The 20,011-nt window shown below is 43.3% G+C and overlaps 1 protein-coding gene across 4 annotated transcripts in view; it reads right to left on the bottom strand.

The window, feature by feature from the left end:
* Positions 1-2,373: 2,373 nt before the first annotated feature.
* Nhej1 (non-homologous end joining factor 1) overlaps positions 2,374-20,011 on the bottom strand; it is an 87,332-nt gene continuing 69,694 nt past the window's right edge. For all 4 annotated transcript variants that reach the window (XM_058577510.1, XM_046439658.2, XM_058577508.1 and 1 more), the window contains 3 exons: positions 10,910-11,027; positions 10,084-10,208; positions 2,374-9,629 (listed from right to left, as the gene is read on the bottom strand). In XM_058577510.1, coding sequence (XP_058433493.1) covers positions 9,555-9,629; positions 10,084-10,208; positions 10,910-11,027 — 318 coding nt within the window. In that variant the 3' untranslated portion in view covers positions 2,374-9,554. The remainder of the gene's footprint in view (positions 9,630-10,083; positions 10,209-10,909; positions 11,028-20,011) is intronic.

The raw sequence follows: 20,011 nt of genomic DNA on the forward strand, positions 1-20,011 counted from the left end.
ATGCTCTGACTGACCACTTCTCCACCTGGTTGGGATCACTGAACTACTGTTGACTTTTGGAAGAGGTTGGTAATTCCACCAAATTTGGCCCATATAGAAGCATGCTTATCTTTCAAGTCTCAGATCTGTCCAGAATACATTTAGAGGTCCAATTAGAGCTACTCAAAAGTAACAATGCTTTGAAAGCTAGCTATTGATCAGAAATGGGAATGTTGAGTTACCTTTGTCCAAACAATAAGCTCATTACAAGGCACTTCAGAGAGGCTCAGGCATTAAAGACCTTGCTTTGATGACTTTGAAAAGGTAGGAAAAGGCAACAAAATTAGTTACAAAAAGAGCATTTGCCCCTCCTGTAAGAGACCAAAGATGGTGGGAAACTCTTACCTTGTAGGCGGATAGTTGCATACGGAAAGACATGTACAGAATTGTATTTTTATGCATTATAACATGTTTACTAAATAATGAGCTTCATTTCTTCCCTAGTACCTCTATTTGAAAAGAAAGTATTTGCTTAGCAGAAAATCTTGGAAACTATTAGTTTAGTGAATTTTCAATAAGGCAAGAGGCTACTATTCTTTTAATAGCCAAATGCCTGACAACATTCTTTGACTGAATTTGTTCTAATCCACTGAGACTCTCACCAGTCCCTTTTGGTAAACACAACACCCTAAAGATTCTGGGATCTGAAGCCAAAGAAAGCAAAAAAGTATAGAGACACCTGCTTTTTAACAACTTGTATTCTTAGTTTCCACAAATAACAAATCCATTCCATTATAATTATTGATAACAAAATGGTATTTAAATCCTATTCCCACCCTATGACAGGTTCTCCCCTTCCTAAAACACTACTTTGGCTTATAACCACAAATTTTTAAAACTACCCCAAGATACTGTGGTATGAGAAGGTGTGTGTGTGTGATTGCATATTAACATTTCTTCATATTTTTACTCCACAAAAACAAAAATTTTGAGCGCCTACTAAATGCCACACATCATTCCAGATGCTTGGGATGTAAGAAGACAAAAAAACCAACCAACAAAAAAAAATTAATAACAAAAGAACAAAGATCTCTGACTTCATGAAGCTTTACTCTGGTGGGGAGGAGTTGGGGAGATTAACAATTAAAAACAAAAATACAATAAATAAAACATAGAATGCATTAAAAGGCAATAAGGGGGGACCATGAGAAAAACACATGAAACAAGATAACAGGATGGAGGGGGTCAGCCAGCTTGTGGGGAGCAAGGAGGTCAGCAGGCAGCTTGCTCCATGGAGTAGTCAATGTAGAACTCTTTGAAAGGGTATAGTTTCAACAAAGACCTGAAAGAGGTGAAGGTTTTGCCTAAGCAGGTATCTAGGGAAAGAAACTTTTAGGCAGACAACTGCGTAGATCAAAGAGACCCTGACATGCTTGGCATGTTACAGAAAGACAAAGAGATCATTTCGATGGAAGAAGATAAAGTTAAGAGAAAAACTGGAGCAAGTGACCTTGACTTTCTACTTCCTGATCACAAGGGTGTTTTCCAAACTTTTTTTTTTTTTAGTTGTTGATAGACCTTTATTTTATTTATTTACATGTGGTGCTGAGAATGGAACCCATTGCCTCATTCATGCCAGGCAAGTGTGCTACCGCTGAGCCCCAGCCCCAGCCCCATTTCCAAGCTTTTATAAAACTCCAGTTAAAGAAAATTTAGTCCTCTCCTTTTTGGGGGGCTATGGAGGATTAAACCCAGGGGTGCTTTACCACTGAGCTACATCCCCAGTTCTTTTATTTTTCATCTTGAGACAGGGTCTTGCCAAGTTCCTGAGACTGGCCTAGAACTTAAGATCCTCCTGCCTCAGCCTCCCGAGTTGCTAGGATTACAGGTGTATGATTCCAACCTCGCAAAATAATATACTCTTTAAAGAAATGTATGTTGGGCTGGGGATGTGGCTCAAGTGGTGGCGTGCTTGCCTGGTATGCGTGCGGCCCGGGTTCGATCCTCAGCACCACATACAAACAAAGATGTTGTGTCTGCCGAAAACTAAAAAATAAATATTAAAATTCTCTCTCCCTCTCTTTTTTTTAAAAAAATGAAATGTATGTACTGATGTGTAAATATGGACAAACAGCATAGTTCAGTAAGAGTAGGTAACAAAAGAGTACTTACATATAGGATTCTTTTAAACTTAAAAAAAAAGATGTATTATCATGGCTCTCACTTTCTATTTCATAAACTTAAAATTTGGGGCAAAAATTCTATTCTTTAAATATCAATTTTGTATTGTGTAGGCTTGTGGAACGCGGGGAGTATGTCCCTGTGGCCATTTAGAAAGCAGCAGAGCACCCCTGTTGGTGAGAATGCCAGGGAATAAGCACTCAATCAACAGGATTAAAATTAACGCATGTTTAATTATTCCTGTTTCTTGTTGAATATAGGTTTTTAAAAATCTATTACAACAATGCCTACAAACTGGTGCCATTCTTTGGAAATTCATTGTAGTGATGTTTTCAGTTTAGATTTTCCCATTTGCAATTCAAGTGTATGAACAGCATGAGGTTTAACCAACCAACTTGGCTTCTTATATTCTTCTTCTCCTTCAGAAATACAGCCCATCCTCTGGGGCTTCTGTGGGAATCTTTCTTCTCATTGAATTCTTCCCACTCATTACCCAATTGCTTACATTTTGAAGTATTTTCCATCATTTTTAGATCATTTGGTATCAGGTTCTCTACCTGCTTCAGTCCCGGTCAGCAACCACCATGAAGTTACTTCTGGGATTCCGGTCCAGAATCATGCATATGTCTTAGATTCTCATTTCTCAGAACAGCTTCCCAGATGTACTGCAGGTGGAAAGTTCAGTCCCTGCTTCACCCTGGCTTTGATGAATGACCACACCAGTCCCTGGATCATCACAGAGCACCCTAGTGAGAACATCTGCCAGGGTTTTCTGCTGTAGTGCCACCCCCACCCTCTGGAGACAGATTAATGCAGTTTCATTTGGCACTGTTCTGCGATTTTCATTCTTCAAATCCTAAAAACGCACATACACTTTGACCGTTCAATAGTCCAGAGTGCTGGAGCTGGGGCCTCACTGTACTTCACCTTCTTGACTAGTGACGCCTCCAAAACAGCGTGGCTGCAAGCCATGTCCCTGTGTCTTGGGTTTGAACAGCCAAGTTCAAACTCAAGTTGGCCACTTCATAGTCGGGTGAAGCATCTGCAGGAGGAACTCTCCCAGCCTCTTGCTTAACACGTCATTGTGTTCAATCTCCCCATTCGCAAAATCCAGACACTGCATCTTTTCCATTTTTGATTCAAAATTAACCTATCTTCTCAAACAACCTATCCCTTTTGTCCTGCTATTCCATTTTAAAAATTATTTTGCCATATTTAATTTGTACTTATTAAACACAATGGACATCACCACCATCAGAAAAGCATTCAGGTTGTCTTATCAGTATCACCTTTATATATCATCAGAGTATCAGTAGTAATATTGCTGTTATTGGATTACTGATGACACAAAAAATTCCATCTCACCCAACCAGTGCCTTCCCATTCCTCCCATGGGTGACACAGGACCAACTAGTATTGCTTTGTGCCTTGGAAGCATCAGACACCAGTAATAAATGAAACTGACAATCTCTCCTTCTCACTTGGCAGAGGTCTTTTTCTGTCTTGAATAAAAGATCTCTTTGTCACCAATGATTCCCAGCAGTACTATTCTTGACCCCTGAGCTAAGACTCACACCTGTAGGGCTTCCCTACCAGCTTGAACCCATTTTATCATCCTCTATCCACCCTTCAAGGCCTTGGAAGAGAGGGAGAAGGCAGGATGGAGTGCCAGTCAAGGGGATCGCTCTTCCCCTACTCCATTCCTGTCTCCTGTCCCGATTTCTGACCAGCTGTCGATCCTATCAGGGGTCCATAAAGCTGGGAGGACTCTGGCCCTAGAGAGGGGGGTAGGGGTTAGGCAAACAGGCCAGGGAGGCAGTTGGTTGAAATTTAACTACAATATTCTTGGTCTCTATTGTTTTGAGTGAGGCCCAATATTTCCACAGCAGGATTATAGGATCTGATTAACCACGTTAGACAACAATGCCAAGCTGGGATGGGCTTCCCCTTCCAGCTGCCAATATGAAAAAGTAAATACAACACCCAGATTTCAGAAGGGACTCCCAGCAGCCCCCATGCCCTACTTCCCTATTCTAACCTTGCTACTATTTTGGACCCCAAAGTGAAGAGGAGAGTGTGGCATTGCATGTTCCTTTAACTGCTGGCCCTTGGCCCAGCAGGACAAGTAATCCTGGCACAATCTTCCCAGGTGAGTCAAAGGCTGTGTGCTCCCCACACCCTGGAGTTCTTTCAATGCCTCTTCCGGGTTCCCCTGGTAGGCTGGTCCAGATTCTTAGGAATCCATGAGAGTTGGGTGCTTAGGGACCAGCACTTATTCAAAGGGGTCCAAGGGTGTAAATAGTGGCAAAAGATCTGTTGAGTTCCAGATAAGAAAACTCAGTGGGGGTGGGAATTACCAGCTCAGAAGAGTGAGCATTTGCTAGAATACTTTGGTGCTATCTAATGACATCCCAGGTACCAGAGTACGGAAAGGAGACCCCTAAAACTGAGGGGATGCATAAAGGATGACCATAGAGAAATTCTCAGGAGATGGAAAGTATACATAAAAGGGTTCTGGGATAAAAGACTGAGAGATGTATTACTTTCCAGCTCCTCAAATACAGAACGAATCCTCAGGGTCCCTGTCCCTAACACACAGACAGGCTACCTGGTACCTTCCTTGCTGGTACACTCCCATAGGGTGGGATCATCTGTGACCCTGGCCACAGATAAGGATCACAGAGGAGACAAGAAAGGGACCTAAAGCAATAGGGAACCCTGGACAGGAATATCCTCTAGAAGCTTCCTAAGGGTTACAGCAATAGGGAAACACCCCTTTAAAGTGTGAGCTTTCTCCTTTTCCCACATTTTTCTCTGTATGTAAGGGCCCAGTATCATCCAGTACAATTTTGTCAGCTCATACATATATGAATGTTGGTAACAGGAATTAGTGACCATGGTTTTTGAGCACTGAGTTTGGTGGCTTCCTTGCAGTATGTTATTTACTCCTTTTGAACACTTTCTTCTTTGGGACAATTAGAAGACAGAAACTACTCCAGGGCAAAGTGTAGAAAAACATATCTGGCACAATCTTCCTAGGTGAGTCAAAGTGTTTGAAAACTCAGCTAACACTTCGTTGTACTATACTGGAATACCATCACAGTATATTTTCTGAGTTAGGTTAAAAACTTACTCTCTTCTCATGGAGTATAAGCTAATGAAAGAAGAAAAACAAAAAAAAATCACAAATGTGCCTGCTAATACAGATTACATTAATAGCAAGACAGATCAGAGTGAGCTCACCACATGGGGGTTACTATGAGGATTTAGGCTTCCCTAAACTCTTTGGAGCAAATCTTCCCAGTTAAAAAAGTAAGAGAAAGTGAGGGACAAAATAGGAGAAGAAACTATCCCTGGTGACACTGTCAGGAATGAGAAAGTGTTGCCCTACTCCTGCTACCATCTTTGCACAGAGTACACAAGGGCTCCTGAATATCTCCCAACAGAGCTGGACTAGGGAGAAGGGAAGGACTTAGGAAAGGAAGGTTTAAATGAACAGGAAGGAAAGCAAAGGAGTCCAAATGTACCACAGGATAAAAGCAAGAAGCAGTAGGGTTGAGTATCAGAAGAGGTGGCATCTTTCCTTCCCCCAGTGTCCTGCAGCCAATCATGGTAGGTGCCCCATAGCAGGCTGATGGAAGGATTCTGGTCTGACTGGGATAGACTCTGCCATCCAGAGCACAGGAGCACAGATTTTACTCCCTGTTACCTTATGCCCTAGCAATTCTGGGGCTAGTTCCTCAGGTCTCAGGGGAAGATGGTGACTAGAAGCTTCCTTCCTCCATCTCAGTAACTTTACCATACCCTGGAACCCTGATCTGGGAGAAAAGCGCTGGCAGGATTATACAGAACCCAATCTGGACTGTGCTTTTAAGGGTTGATGAGAAAGAAGCCTCATGAGGTATGAAATAAGGTGGAGCTACCCAGCTGGGGCATAGAGATGAGGATTTCTCTCCCAGAAAGGAGAATGCGAGTCTTAGCTGACTGCCCTGGGACCAGCCAGCAAGGCCAAGTAGACCCTACAACCTAGGTGGCGCTATTTCTCTACTTTTTAGATCAAGTTGTTGCAGGAACTTCCTCGAGGTCCCAAGTCCTGCTCCTGGTTTGCTGGCTTGCTCATGTAAACCACCTTATATTATTTTTTTTTCTAAAAATACTCCAAAGCAATTGAAAGAGTCCCTTCTCCCACCAGCCAGCCCTGGCCCCAGCCCCGGCCCCGGGGAGCGGGCGGGTAGGCGGGGAGGTGGGCCACTGCTTTATTAAACACAGGGAAAACTAATATTTACGGAATAAAATTTATGGAGCAGCCACGAGAATTCGACCCTTTTATGTGCATTTGGAGTGGGGGTTGGGCCAGGCTGGGGGCCTCAGGGAGGGGCCCAAGCCAGGGGGCAGGGCTGGAATACAGCCTGGCTGGGCCAATTTGTCAAAGCAGTGATTTCCTTGGAAGAATAATTCTCAACCACTACCCCCAGCTTGGGTAAGGGCTCAAGGATACCCAAGGCAAGGCCTCTAGCAGGGATGTTTCCCTGAGGATGCATTTAAGAAATGCCCTTAAGGAGGGAGCAACCTTTGAGAATGCAGGGGTAGTGGACAGGAAGGTTCTCAGGCATAAACTTACTTAACTTTTAAAGTCATGTCATCTTATAAGAAATGAAGAAAGTTATACTCTAAGGATTTTTCTTACAATTTTAGGAAAGTCATAGGCCCCTTGTCCCCCTGATTAAAAATGCCTGCTTGAGACTTTGCTCTTAGGCAGAGGGATTTATCCAGAGTGAAAGAACTCCTATTTTTTCCCCAAGCTTGCTGGGAAAGCCTCCCTTTTTTATGTGGTCTTATATCATGAAAACTCCAAAATCTGGCTACCTGATTTATGCTAAAAGGAAAGTACAGAACAAGGTGACCCAGCTGATACGCTGTTTTCACATAGGTTCCAAATTGCTTTGATGATAGTCATTACTAGTGGGCACGCACTGGGGTGCTATGGTCTGGAGGTAAAGAGAAGTTATCACTAGCAACTGGGATGCTTGGTGGCCCTCTCAAAAGCTGTTGGCAGGAAAAGACAAGGGCATGAGTTCTGGAGTGCGCTCAAAGCTTCCTGCCTTGAAGAACCCACATGGAGGGGAGCATCCCTTGGAAGGAGGCAGGGTCGTAGGATAAAGGTGGGTGCTATACAATATTGGAAGAAGACCCAACAGCACTCCTGGAAAAAGTGTTTCCAGAGCTGGGTGTGATCCCAGCAACTACATCTGTGATCCCAGCAACTACACCTGTGATCCCAGCAACTTGGGAGACTGAAGTAGGAGGATCAGAAGTTCAAGGATAGCCTTGGCAACTTAAGATTGTCTCAAAAAGGACTGGGAATCTAGCTCAGTGGTAGAGCCTCCTTGGGCTCAATTCTAGTACTGCAAAAAAAAAAAAAAAAAGACAAGTGTCTTCAGTGTATCTGTAATAATGCTGTTAAGAATTCAGTAGTCCTAGTTCAAATTCTTTTTTTTTTAAAGAGAGAGAATTTTAATATTTATTTTTTAGTTTTCGACAGACACAACATCTTTGTTTGTATGTGGTGCTGAGGATCGAACCCGGGCTGCACGCATGCCAGGCGAGTGCGCTACCGCTTGAGCCACGTCCCCAGCCCCTAGTTCAAATTCTTGCTGTCACTTATTAGCTGCATGACCTTCGCTAAGTCACTCAATCACTTAAAGACTCAATTTCCTACTGAGTGAACAGTATCTTCCTCAGATGTTGTGAGGCTTCAATGTCAGGCACTTATTAGACAGACTACTTGATACACTTTAATGGCTTAATAAATGGTAGCTGATGTTCTTATTATAATAACTAGTACTTTATTATTCTTTGAATGGTCCTCCTTCTGTGGGCTACATCAATGCAGAAACATTAACCCAGCTAGAGAGGAAACACAGACAAGGAGGCCAGCAAAAGTAAACACACCAGAAAAGGCCTCTGCATTCTCCCACCTGCTACTGCAGGGTTCCCAGTGAACATCTGAGTTCTACTATGTGTATGTGTGTGTGTGTTTCACTGGGGGAGGCACTGGAGATTGAACCCAGGGCCTTGTGCTTGCTAGGCAAGTGCTCTCTCCTGAGCTACATCTTCAATCCTTTTTACTTCTTATTTTGAGACAGGGTCTCACTCAGTTGCCCAGGCAGGCCATGAACTGATGGTCCTTGAACTTATGATTCTCTTGCTTCAGTCTCTCAAGAAGCTGGGATTCCCAGTCTAAGGCTGACTTTCATTCCTCTGCCTTCAAGGTGAAGTTTAAGATAATGTTACAATTGAGAAAGACCTGGCAGAGAAGGTCAAGGGACTGTGCCAGTCCTGGGGTGTTCAAGAGGTGACTGTCTCAGACTTTGCCTGTTTCCTATGCCTTCACACTCTTTCCTGGTAGGAAAGTTCTACAGGCCAATTCTGTTGTCCTTGGGAACTCTTGGGTCACTTCCTATTCTCTGTTATCCTAGTTCTCTACTTAGTATGTTATCTAAAGTGGAATGAAGAATGAAGAAGTCAAATTCATTTTTCTCCCACCCATGAGAACCTACCTTGGCCCTAGTGTTCAAAGTTCTTTGTAATTTCAACATGGCACTGTGGTTTAACCTGTTGTTTAGATCTTGTAAGCAGGCAGAAAACACATCCAATTGGCAAAGGAGAGCAGCAGCGTATTTTTTTTTTGGGGGGGGTGGTGGTGCTAGGGATTGAACCCAGGGCTTTGTGCATGCTAGGCAAGCACTCTACCAACTGAGCTATTTCCCCAGCCCAGCAGTGTATCTTATCTTGTGCTTATGGAAAGAATTCTGGAGATCAAAACCTCTGAAATGGAGTCTTAGCTCAGACTACAACAGAGAAGCTTAAGATAAATTTGAAGGATTGGACTGAGGACACAGACTTCACCCAGAGAGGACAACAGGTGAGGTGAGGTGAGGTGAGGTGGGTTGAGTTCCACAGATACATATCTCAAACACAAGGGACTGTGCTTTTAATTCTATGCTAAAGAGAGAAGTGGGTCTCTGGGGAGCATCTGGGACTGGCTAGGGACTCAGAAGAGGAATACACAGGCTTCCTGGACACACAGTTCCTTTTTGAAGACTTGCTCTATATCCTAAAGTCTAAAGAACCTCCACCAAAAGAGACTGGATTCCAGAGACTGGCTTCCACTGTACCAGGGAAGGCCAATGCTCCATGGGATGGCACCAAGCTTTTCTTGTTTAACAGTAACCCATTCAGGAAACATGTCGCCATGAGCTTAGTTCTCTTGCTCTGAGAGTGGACCTTTGATTGTAACTCTGTTTGAGAGAAACTGTCATGTGAGCTCCTTTCCATGTGATGTTTGGGAGTTGTTCTTCTGGTGCATCCTCAGCAGCTGAGCTCATGACTGGTTAACTAAAGAGGCCCCGCGGCTTCTTCCTCTTGACCTTTGACAGCTGAGTTCTCTGCACAGGGCCTGAAGTATCCTAGATAAAAAGGAACCCAAGTTAATAGAGGCTTTGAGACAGACCCACTGACATTGGAAAAGGGACTTTCTTCCTCTCCCGGCTCCTGGTTAGGATGAGGCCTCCTTGAAATGTCTGACATGGGTATTTTGAAATCTGTGTCAGGCACTAAATGTGATATAAGACATGTTCTTTCTCCTCCAGGAACAACCTCACAGACCATTACCTAAAGTGGGTTAAGGTGAAAAGGAGTCAAGGTTCATCACTCAGCACAAGAATGGCAGAGAGGAGACAGCAAGGGAAGATGTGAAAGACAAGAACTCTCCATTATTTGGAAGTCTGCTCACAAATATCCCTTAATAATATAGAAACAGCATCAATGAGGCAGCAATTGTAAGGACCACTGGTTCGAGGGCTACAGGGGCCAATTCCTTCAGTGCATGGAATGCCATCCAAGAAGCTACTTGCCACTCACCAGGGGCTCTTTTTCAAGCACTGAGAGGGCTGGTGCTGAAGAGACTGGCTGTTCTGGCTGACTTGGAAGCTGGTTATCAGTAGCTTGAAGGAAGGTGCTGCTTGAGGTATGAGCATCTCCTGAAACTAGAAGGATCAAGAAAGGATAGTGAGAAATGCCGTCTTACTAGAAGGACATTAGCATTTACCAAACATTCAGATAAAGGCCAGAGTTTGGTACTATCAATTAACAGAGAAGCCACAATCCAATTTTCAGCTGACTTTCAGAAGATTCTGTTCTGTTTCTACAAAGATTTCTCAGGCCCACTCTCAGCAGGCAGGATAAGAGTACTCCTAACACGAAAGAGCCAACTGTTTCTCTCTATGTTACCTGATGTCTCTTACTAGGGAAACTAACCTTTCCACTGATTCTCTTGCTCACTCCTAAGCATCTACGCCAGTGCCACCTAAGAGAACTTTCTGCAGTGAGGGAAGTGTTCTGTATCTGCACTATCCAACTTGGTAGCCACATGTGGCTACTGAGCACTTGAAATGTAGCTAGAGCATAGGAGGAAATGAAACTTAATTTATTTTATTTTTAATTTTTTAATCATACATGGGCACACTATCTTTATTTTGTTTATTTATTCGTATGTGGTGCTGAGGATCAAACCCAGTTACTTACATGTGGGAGGCAAGTGCTCTGCCACTGAACCACAACCTCAGCCCCTATTTTTATTAAATAAAATTTTAAAAGCCACATGTAACTAGAGCTATCATACTGGGCAACACAAACTTTCACCCCAGCTCTAACCCTAGGCAGACCAGGTATGTCTGAGGCTACTCACCAGTGTCTTGATGCTTCTGTCCCATTTGGACCTCCTGTTTGGTGACTGCCACATACAGACTCTGCAGATGCATGACAAAGGGCCTGCCATTACCAACTCTGCATGCCTCTGGTAGCTTCTACAAGAGGAGAGGAGACACTGTCACTGTATGGCCAGAGAAAAGGAATCTGACATCCAGATGACAGAACTCACATCAACCCTCCCTGAATGAATTTATATAAAATTGTTAGATCCAATACAGCACATCCATATCAAGCCTACTGATAAGAATTCTTGGGAGACCTTCTCCTCTGAAAGGCAACTCTAGGCATTTATTTCCTCCATTCATTAGGTTTATTATGTTTTTTCCATGAATATTCCAAAGATCTTTAGAATCTTTCTTCCAAAGGAATGACCTCTCAGCTGTTTTAGGAAATCACCTTCCTTAAGTTGTCTCTGAATTCTACAAATCACTATCTTACCTAAATTTACAACCACACTTTCTACGCTAGAAAGAGAAAAAGGATTAAATCCAGGAGAAGGGAGAGGGAGCAAAATGGATTGACGAACTGAGAAATAAGAAAAAATTATGGAGCCATGATGCCAGTTAGAGGAGATGGGAAACGAAGCCGGCACAGCTTTGGAGGGCTGCTTGCTGTTTTATATAATCTATACACCCTCAGTGGGGGGAAATATTATTTTCATGGTCTGAATTGAATCCAGGGCCTCATACATGCCAGGCGAACACTTTATCACTGAAGTACATCTTCAGCCTGAAGACGAAAAAATTGTTTTTGAGGGATGAAAAAAAGTTACTCTTTTAAGGGATCTTACAAAGGTATATATACGGTAGAATTACAGAGTTTTGGTATAACTGACATTATAATTTCCTGAGAGGGGGTTATTAGGGAAAAAATGTCTTAAAAGGGAGGTGATAAAGAGGGAAAAAAAGTGGAGAAACACTGATATAAATATATTATCTTTACTTCTCTATGTAATGAACTAGGGATGTACATCCACGGCAAAATGCTTTGCCTAGTTCTAGTTTCATATACTAAGGTGAACTGAGTTGAAGTAATGCCTAAAGACTGAACAAAGTATAATATAAATGAGATGAAAGAGAATGGTATCCAGTGGTTCCAAACCTGGCTGCACTTCAGAATCTTGGAATGGGCCCAGAACTACTTCATCTGTCCCTGTGTATGCCAATTGTCATGGTTCCCAGCCAAGGGAGCAGGTCCCTAAGAGCAGCCATGCCAGCGACTCACATGGGAACCAACCCAAGACTCCTTGGCCCATGAGATTGGCCCATATCTCATGTCAAGACACCTTTTCTGTGCTATAAAGGCATTCATTTCTGAAAATCCCCTGTGGGAAAAGAATGGAAGAAGGGAAGTATGAGAAGCAGTGAACAGGTGCTGACCCATGGTCAGGACTGTAGTGATCTTTCCCAGAGTGGGGTGTAGCTAAAGAAATAGTACGCTCATTTCCATTCCAACCCTACCTCCATAAAGACTATCTCAGACTTGGACTTTCTTTCTTTCTTTTTATTGCAATGTAACATCAGGTTTCAGTAAGGCTTGGACTTTCACTGGAAACCACAGACAATGAATCAGTATCCTTGGGTCTAAACTTTGCCTCTAGCAATAATCACACTATGAGTTGTCACACTAGACATCTTCAGCAGCATTCCTTGAGGAATAATGACCTGAAATGGGAGGAAAACTATCAGAGCTTGCCACCTCTGTCCCACCTCACTCTCCTTCTCAGGTTCAGCTCTCTAACCCCCAAGTCACTTCCTCCTCCAAAACAAGGTCCTCTATTCTATAGGCAGAGAGTCCTGGGAGTGGAGAGGCAAACAGCTGCTCTCCTGCCTCCAGTCTCTAGGCTCTCCATCACATTGTTCAAGAAGCCTAGCCTCTCTCAGGGCTGTTCATACACCATTGGGTGGGCATATGGTGTCCATACAAATGGACTAGGCAGAATCTAGGAGTCCAGGGCCATTTCCTCCTGCCCTTTCTATAGAACTAATCAGACTCATAAAATTTCCAGGAATATCTTTACCCAGTTCATGTATTTAACCTTAAAATGAAATGCCAGAAGAAATAAAAAATGGCCATTCAAGCCAGTGCTGCCCTGGACCTAAGTTCAAATCTAGAACCTAACTTAGCCCTTCCTGTATCTCTCCTCTTCTCAGAGAGATCTGGTCCTTCAGTTGCTCCCAAAGGTTATCCCAACCAAGCATCTGTTCTAAGTACTAGGAACAGAATATTACTGTATCTGCCGAGTACTTACAACATGTTAGGGACTGTTCTAAGTAATTTAAATGTATTAACTCATTTTCATCTTTTCACTACTATTTTCCTAGCATCCAGAGCAACCTTGGAGTGGGGGGTGTCAATAACTATTTATGAATGAATGGGGTCACTAGTATGACCCCATTTGGCTGAGTTGTGATTACAACTAGTAAGTGGTAGAGCAGGATTAGAATCCAGGCAGACTGGCTTCAGGGCACATATACAATCACTCCCCTATTTACTTCTCTTAACAGAAGGATTTTCGTCAAAATGGCAATCCAAGTTCTCCCAGGATCACAACTGGAAACCCTTCACATCACAGTTTATACCATCCCTAAGTTGACAAGAAAAAAAGTGAGCAGATAAAAAGGAGAGAGCTGGTCCAAACTAGAACTCTTGGGGACTGACAGGCCATACCCTGAAACCCACTGCAGCTACTCCCCAGCCTAACTAATTTCTTGATGTCATCTTAGAATGTGTCATGGAAAAGATGTGGGGAGGTCTGAGCTTGGGAATGAGAAACATTAGTTCCCAGGGCAGGACAATGGTGGGGGCAAGGTGGGGCAGGCGGCAGAGATCAAAGGGACAATGCTGAAGTCAAGACTAAGCCAAGCAAACAGTGTCCCCTGTGGTAAGTATGACTGAGCCAGGAGCACGGTGTACCAGCCACAAGCGGGTCACTGCCCAGAGTGGGAGGGGAAGAAGAGTCAGGTTAGTCTACTGTGTAACCCATTCATTTGATTAAACCAGAGTCAATTTTAGCCAGCAAAAAAAAAAAAAAAAAAGTCACTGGATTCTATGTGTGAGGCACTACAGGAGCAGGGGGAGAGGGAATGAATGCATCAGCTGGTCGTTGCTCAGAAAGGTTTGGGTCAATACAAGGATAAATAAGAGTCCGGGCTCTAAGAGCTCATGTTCGCACTCAGGAGATAGGCAGATACATGCTGCTTGGTCTGGTTTTTCAAATAATTTGCTGTAACAAACAAAGGGCAAGAGAAACCCAGGGAAGAAAGTGATAATTTCTGACTGAGAGGCCTGCGAAAAGCTTCAGAGGTGGTCACGTCAAGGTAAGCCTTGCAAAGTTAGACTCTGAGTGATGATAGAGGTGTGAAAAGATAGGACATGGATTAGTCTCCTGGAAATGCGACTAGAAGGCTGAGATTGCAAAGGACTTTGTTTTCTAAATTAAGGTTACACCAGGGAATTTCCTTTTATTTTGCAAAGTGACTTTCTCTACCACACAACTGTTTTGCTTAAGATTTTTGGCTCCAAAATAAGTGAAACTATAATGAGGAATCAGGAGCTTCCTCAAGGTTTCCCTTTTTAGACTCTTGGCTACATTTGCTTAAACTCAGTACTTCTTCAATACTGACTTGTGGTATCATGACTTCTCAAAAGCCATAAGGGCTATATTCTGTGCACATCTCTATGACCTATTTTACTCTCCTGTCTCCAGCTCACTGCTGTTCAGGCATATCAGAAACTTTTAGGAAAACCAGAGTTATAGAAATCCTGCAGGGCACTATTTCCTCTTCTTGTCCCTACTGCAATCCATCTTCAACAAGTCAGTCCAGAGGAGTCCCAATGACCACTTTCAACTAATCTTGGGGGGGGGGGGTTCTGTCTCTCACCCCATGTCTTATCTCTTCTTTCCTCTGAGAATGTTTCAGAAAAGAAACCTTTAGAATCCTGGCTAAGGAAAAGTTCAACATGATATACTGCTCACCTTATGAATATGGGTCTCAATCTGGGAACAGATTTAAGAGACCAAGGGCAAGGGAAAGCAAGTGCCCACTGAGTAGGTAATTGGTTCTGGCACAGATCAAGGCCCTGGCACTGACAGTCACAGTATCATGACTTCCAGGACAGGGCCCCAGACACATCGCTTCCCTAAAGGTAAGAAGTCCTCTCTTCCCTCTTGCAAATATGCTGGTCTGGATTCAAACATCCCTCCTTAGAGAGTCCACATATTAGGGTATCATGGTAATATTCATTATTGCTTCTCTTAGGATAGAAAACTCTTCTATGGTCTCAATTGCCAAAGGATTTGCCAAAATAAATAGAAAGGAATAAGAAAAACAATTTAGGAAAAGACTGTTCAAGAAACATGTCCTCCCCTCTGACAACCTATTCAAATTCAACATACATGCACTGATCATTTATTATGGTGTTCAAGACTATGTGGAGACCGGAGGTATCATATAGAGAACCAAAGATAAAAATCCCTGCAGGGAATTGAGGTTTGCATTCTAGAGGGGAGGTCAACAAAAACATACAGCTGATCAAAACTCAATCTCTGTCAGACTGATAGTGCCATGAGGAAAAAATAAATCAGTGAGGGCATTGTAGATTAGGGACAGGAATGTGACTCATTCATTCAATCATTCATTCATTCTGCAGTACTGGGAACTGAACCTAGGACTTTGTGCATGCAAGGCAACTGCTCTACCACTGAGTCACACTCCCCACACCCTGTAATGCAATTTTTAATGGAGGTCAAGCCCTCACCAAGAGAGTGGCATTTCATAAAGACCTAAATGAAAATGAGAGAATGAGCCATGAGACTGTCAAGTGACCAGATTTCTAGCGTGCTTGAGAAAGTTCCTGTTTATGCTTATTGTCCCCCAATTTAATTATCAATAAAGCTTTTTTTAAATCTCTTAGAAGTTCCTCAATCTGAACAATAAATTAGGTGGTTATCCTGTCAGAGGAAGAGCATGGCAGGCATATGAAAGTGCATCTGTGTGTTTATTTAACATTGTGAGGTAATGTAGCATATTACCTTTTACTCTATAAGACAGGAGGCCATTAGTGCTGATGAGCAGAAGGGTGAAATGATCTGATTTACATTTCAAAAGGATGGCTCAGTGTAAAAGGGCAAGAAAGGCAGCAGGCGAACCTGGCAGGAGGAACCTGGCTACAACAAAAAGGCAGCTGGGACCACAGTGGTAGCAGAGGAGGCAGTGAGGATGGTGAGATTCTGAATGGATCCTAAGGGATTGACAACATACCTTCAAGCTGATGGACTGAGTATAGGACAGGAGAGGAGTCAGGCACAGGTAGATAGTAAAAAGGGATAATCTAGAAACCTAAACAAAATCCTTAAATCAAAGATAGTCTCATGGCCCTGTTCCACAACACAGACCCAGCTTCCTAGTGAAAGGGTGAGAGTCAGAAGGAAACCGAACCAATACTGGGAGAGAGCAAAGAGAAAGGAGAAGCAATATCCAGGAACTGGGAGAGAAATTCTTTGCAAAGAACCAAACAGCCAGGTACAGTGGTGCATGCCTGTAATCCCAGTGGCTTGGGAGGCTGAGGCAGGAGGATAGCAAGTTCAAAGCCAGCCTCAGCAAAGGCGAGACACTAAGCAACTCAATGAGACCCTGTCTCTAAATACAGTACAAAATAGGGCTTGGGACTGGCTCAGTGGTCAAGCGCCCTTGAGTTCAATATCTAGTTACCCCCCACACACCAAAAAAAGAACCAAACAAGCTTTAAGTTCTGGCTTTAGAGTCTCAAAAAAATGTGGATTTATAACTAAGGCCTTCTATCTGCTAGCTATGACACTTTGGGCAAGTTATATACATAATGTCTTATTTTTTGAGAGAGGAGAGGAGAGAAAAGAGGGAGTGGGGAAGGAGGAAGGAGAAGACTGAGACTAATAAGAGGTACATCCCAAAGAGTCTGTGAAAAGATTAAATGAGAGAGTGGGCTATGTATTCAGGAAAGAGATCTTCCTTCCCTTTGCAAGGCATGCCGATACTTTTCTTGCTGGGCCCTAGTCCTGCACCAAGTTGGATCAAGAAATGCCCTAATGACTACATACATAGAGAAACCAGCGGGAGGTCCCAGTGTCAACTTTTCTCCACTGGCATCCCAAAGAATATGATCTTGGAACAATTCATGGACTAATCCAGGCCCGGATCAGATTGGCAGTCAGGAAAAACCTACCTAGTAACTATCACCACTCAAGCTTACCCTCCATCTCCAGCAGAGAGCAGCAAGGCTGCTGTATAAGAAGGCCTGGGTTTAAGTCCTGGTTTTGTCAGTTACCAGCTGTGTTACTAACCTTTTCTAGAATTTGTATGTGTGTTGGTGGTGCTGGGGATTGAACCCAGAGCCTTGTGCATGCATTCTACCAACAAAGCTATATCCCCAGCTGTTACTAACATTTTTTAGGCCCTGTTATATCATCAGAAAAATGAAAGGACCAATACCTACTTTCATGACACTGAAGGTTTCATGAGACATTTGTTAAGGGTGCTGTTCAGCGTATGTTATGTCTCCTTACCTCCCCACATCAGTTCCTGTTGCTTCTCCAAGATCTCCTTGTTCTCCCACTTCCTTTTTTTTTGACCAGGGATTGAACTCAGGGGTGCTTAAACACTGAGTAACATTTCCAGATCCTTTTTTGTATTTTATTTTGAGACAAGGTCTCGCTAAGTTGCTTAGGGCCTTGTTAAGTTGCTGAGACTTTCTTTGAACTCACAATCCTCCTGCCTCAGCCTCCTGAATTGCTGGGATAGCAGGTGTGTGCCACTGCGCTCAGCTTATTCTCCCACTTCTTAGGACCTGCCCAAGAGGTTGAGGTTTCTCCTTCATTCTCTTCACCTTCCTATGGGGAGAGGGTCAATAGTAAAGAGTAAAGCTACAACTCTTTCCAGAGCACACAAAGCACAGACAGCTTGCTTTCCACAAATTTTCAGCAGAAGTATTCTATGTAGCCCAACTTATCCAACAGTGCTCAACCAGGGTCCTTTCTTACCACCATTTCCAGCTTCCTGCTGTAGCCTGTGGAATGGCTCTGCTGTGTTAGTCCCACTTGTAAATCATATGCACTCTGTAAGAGATATTTGGAGTGTTTGTTTGTTTGTTTTTGGTGTGTGTAGGGGGTTGTTTTTATGTGTGGTACTGGGTGTAAAACCCATGGCCTTCCACATGCTAGGCAAGCACTCTTCCACTGAGCTACATCCTCAGCCCTGGGCTCTTTGAAAAATAGAAAAAACATAACCAGCAGATATATTCTACAAAGAGTTAACAGTCAAATGGTGTTTGATAGAATTAATCTCACAGTGTCCTCGGAGTCTGAGAGAAAAACATAAATAGGACAAAGGACAGTGATATGGCGGTGACATCTAGATTTTTAGGATAACACGCTTACTCTCCTTTCTCCTTACTCCGGTTTCCATAGCAGCTCATTGGATGAGCAATTTCTGAGTCTCAGGCAAGGTCCAACTATGAGGGGTCCCTCTGTTTTGTCCCTCTCAGAGTACCCCACTATCAGCTCACTGATAGAAACCTTGGTGATCTGGACGAGAACACAGCATCCTAAGCACACAAGCCATATGCCCTTGAAGGTCTGCATGAAACCCTTGAGACAGTTGACACTGCTGTGTGTTGGGTCTGACTTAGCTTTGTTTGGGTCTGTGCCTGCAATAAGGCCTTCCTGACCACTCTGGCCTGCCACCACTGACCTCCATAATTAGCCAGAGTTCCTGAGCATTCACTCAGAGCTGAGATAGAACAAAAAAGAACAAAGAGAAGCCTGAATGTAATCTGTGTTTAGAGAACTTGCAAATTAATGACAATTTAGGGACCTTACAAATTAATTAAATGATGGCCCACCTTGCTCCCCCCAATCTAGAATAAAGTAGGAGAATGGAGGAAAGCTGAATTGCCATGTAAGTGGGTGTGTCAACAAATCTAAGAAAGTCAACAAATCACTTTCTTTGTGGCCTCCCTTCAGAGTGAGATAATTTTGCTGTCCTGTCTCTCTCTCATAAGGCTGGAAATAGAAGGTTAACTCAGGCAAAGAGTTCAAAATGGTCTGAATGCAGCCCAGGTTATTCAGATTTTTCTGGTTCAGTTTGAGGCCTAGCTAGCTCCCAAGATGTACAGCCAGAAGAGCGGGGAAAAGGGAAGATACTATAAAAGGAGTGGACCCAAACAGAAGGCTTAAATAATACTAAAAAAATTACAATTTTTAAAAAATGTGGTGCTAGGGATTTAATCCAGGGCCTCACACATGTTAAGCAGGATCTCTACCACTAAATTCACCCCCAGTCCCATGATTAACTCATTTTTTTTAATGCTTTCTATGTGCTGGGTACTAGGCTAAGCATTTTAGTTCATTATCATTATTATTAATCTCCATAGTTATTCTACCCCCTAGGCACTAAAATCATCCTCATTTAAACCTGAGAAGACAAAACTCAAAGAATTAAGTAACTCCACCAAGGTCACAGCAGAATGGAAAAGTTGAAGACCCAGGAAGATGAATTCCAGAACCTCCACTTGAACCACTGACTAGACTGCCTCTCAGAACCACCCCATGACATGTCCATTTCTCCATCCTGCCACTAGGCTCATAAAGAGGTCAGTCCCTGTTGTGAGGTCTAATAGTACTCCAAAATAGCTCTCACCTCCTTTTGTACATCTCCGAATGGCCTAAGAAGCTGAGAGAGGGAAAAGACAAAACTGCTTCTGGAGAAGGGAAGACTTTCTTAACTCCTGTGTAGCCTCCAAGGGTACCAGAAAATCCAAAATGAATCTCTGGTACAGGGAAGCTCTAGACTCTGAATCTCCTTTTAAAAGAAGCACAGCCCCTCAGAGTCATTGCAGGAAGGCCCCTCAGCTCTGCCCCCAAAGAAAAATAATGGTGAAGGGAGTGGAAGTGGAGGTGGGGGCAGGGGCAGCTGCTCTCATAAGAGCCCTTTGTGGTGGCTGCCTCTGAAAGGAGGTTTTGCTAGACAAGGTGGAACTTCTCAAGGTGACAAGCAAATGGTACAGACTGAGCTGTGACCCTCTGCTCGCTCCATAACCACCC

This window comes from Marmota monax, unplaced genomic scaffold, assembly GCF_021218885.2.
Source record: "Marmota monax isolate L192 unplaced genomic scaffold, Marmota_monax_Labrador192_F-V1.1 WCK01_AAM20220418_F8-fsc00041, whole genome shotgun sequence".
Lineage (NCBI taxonomy): Eukaryota > Metazoa > Chordata > Mammalia > Rodentia > Sciuridae > Marmota > Marmota monax.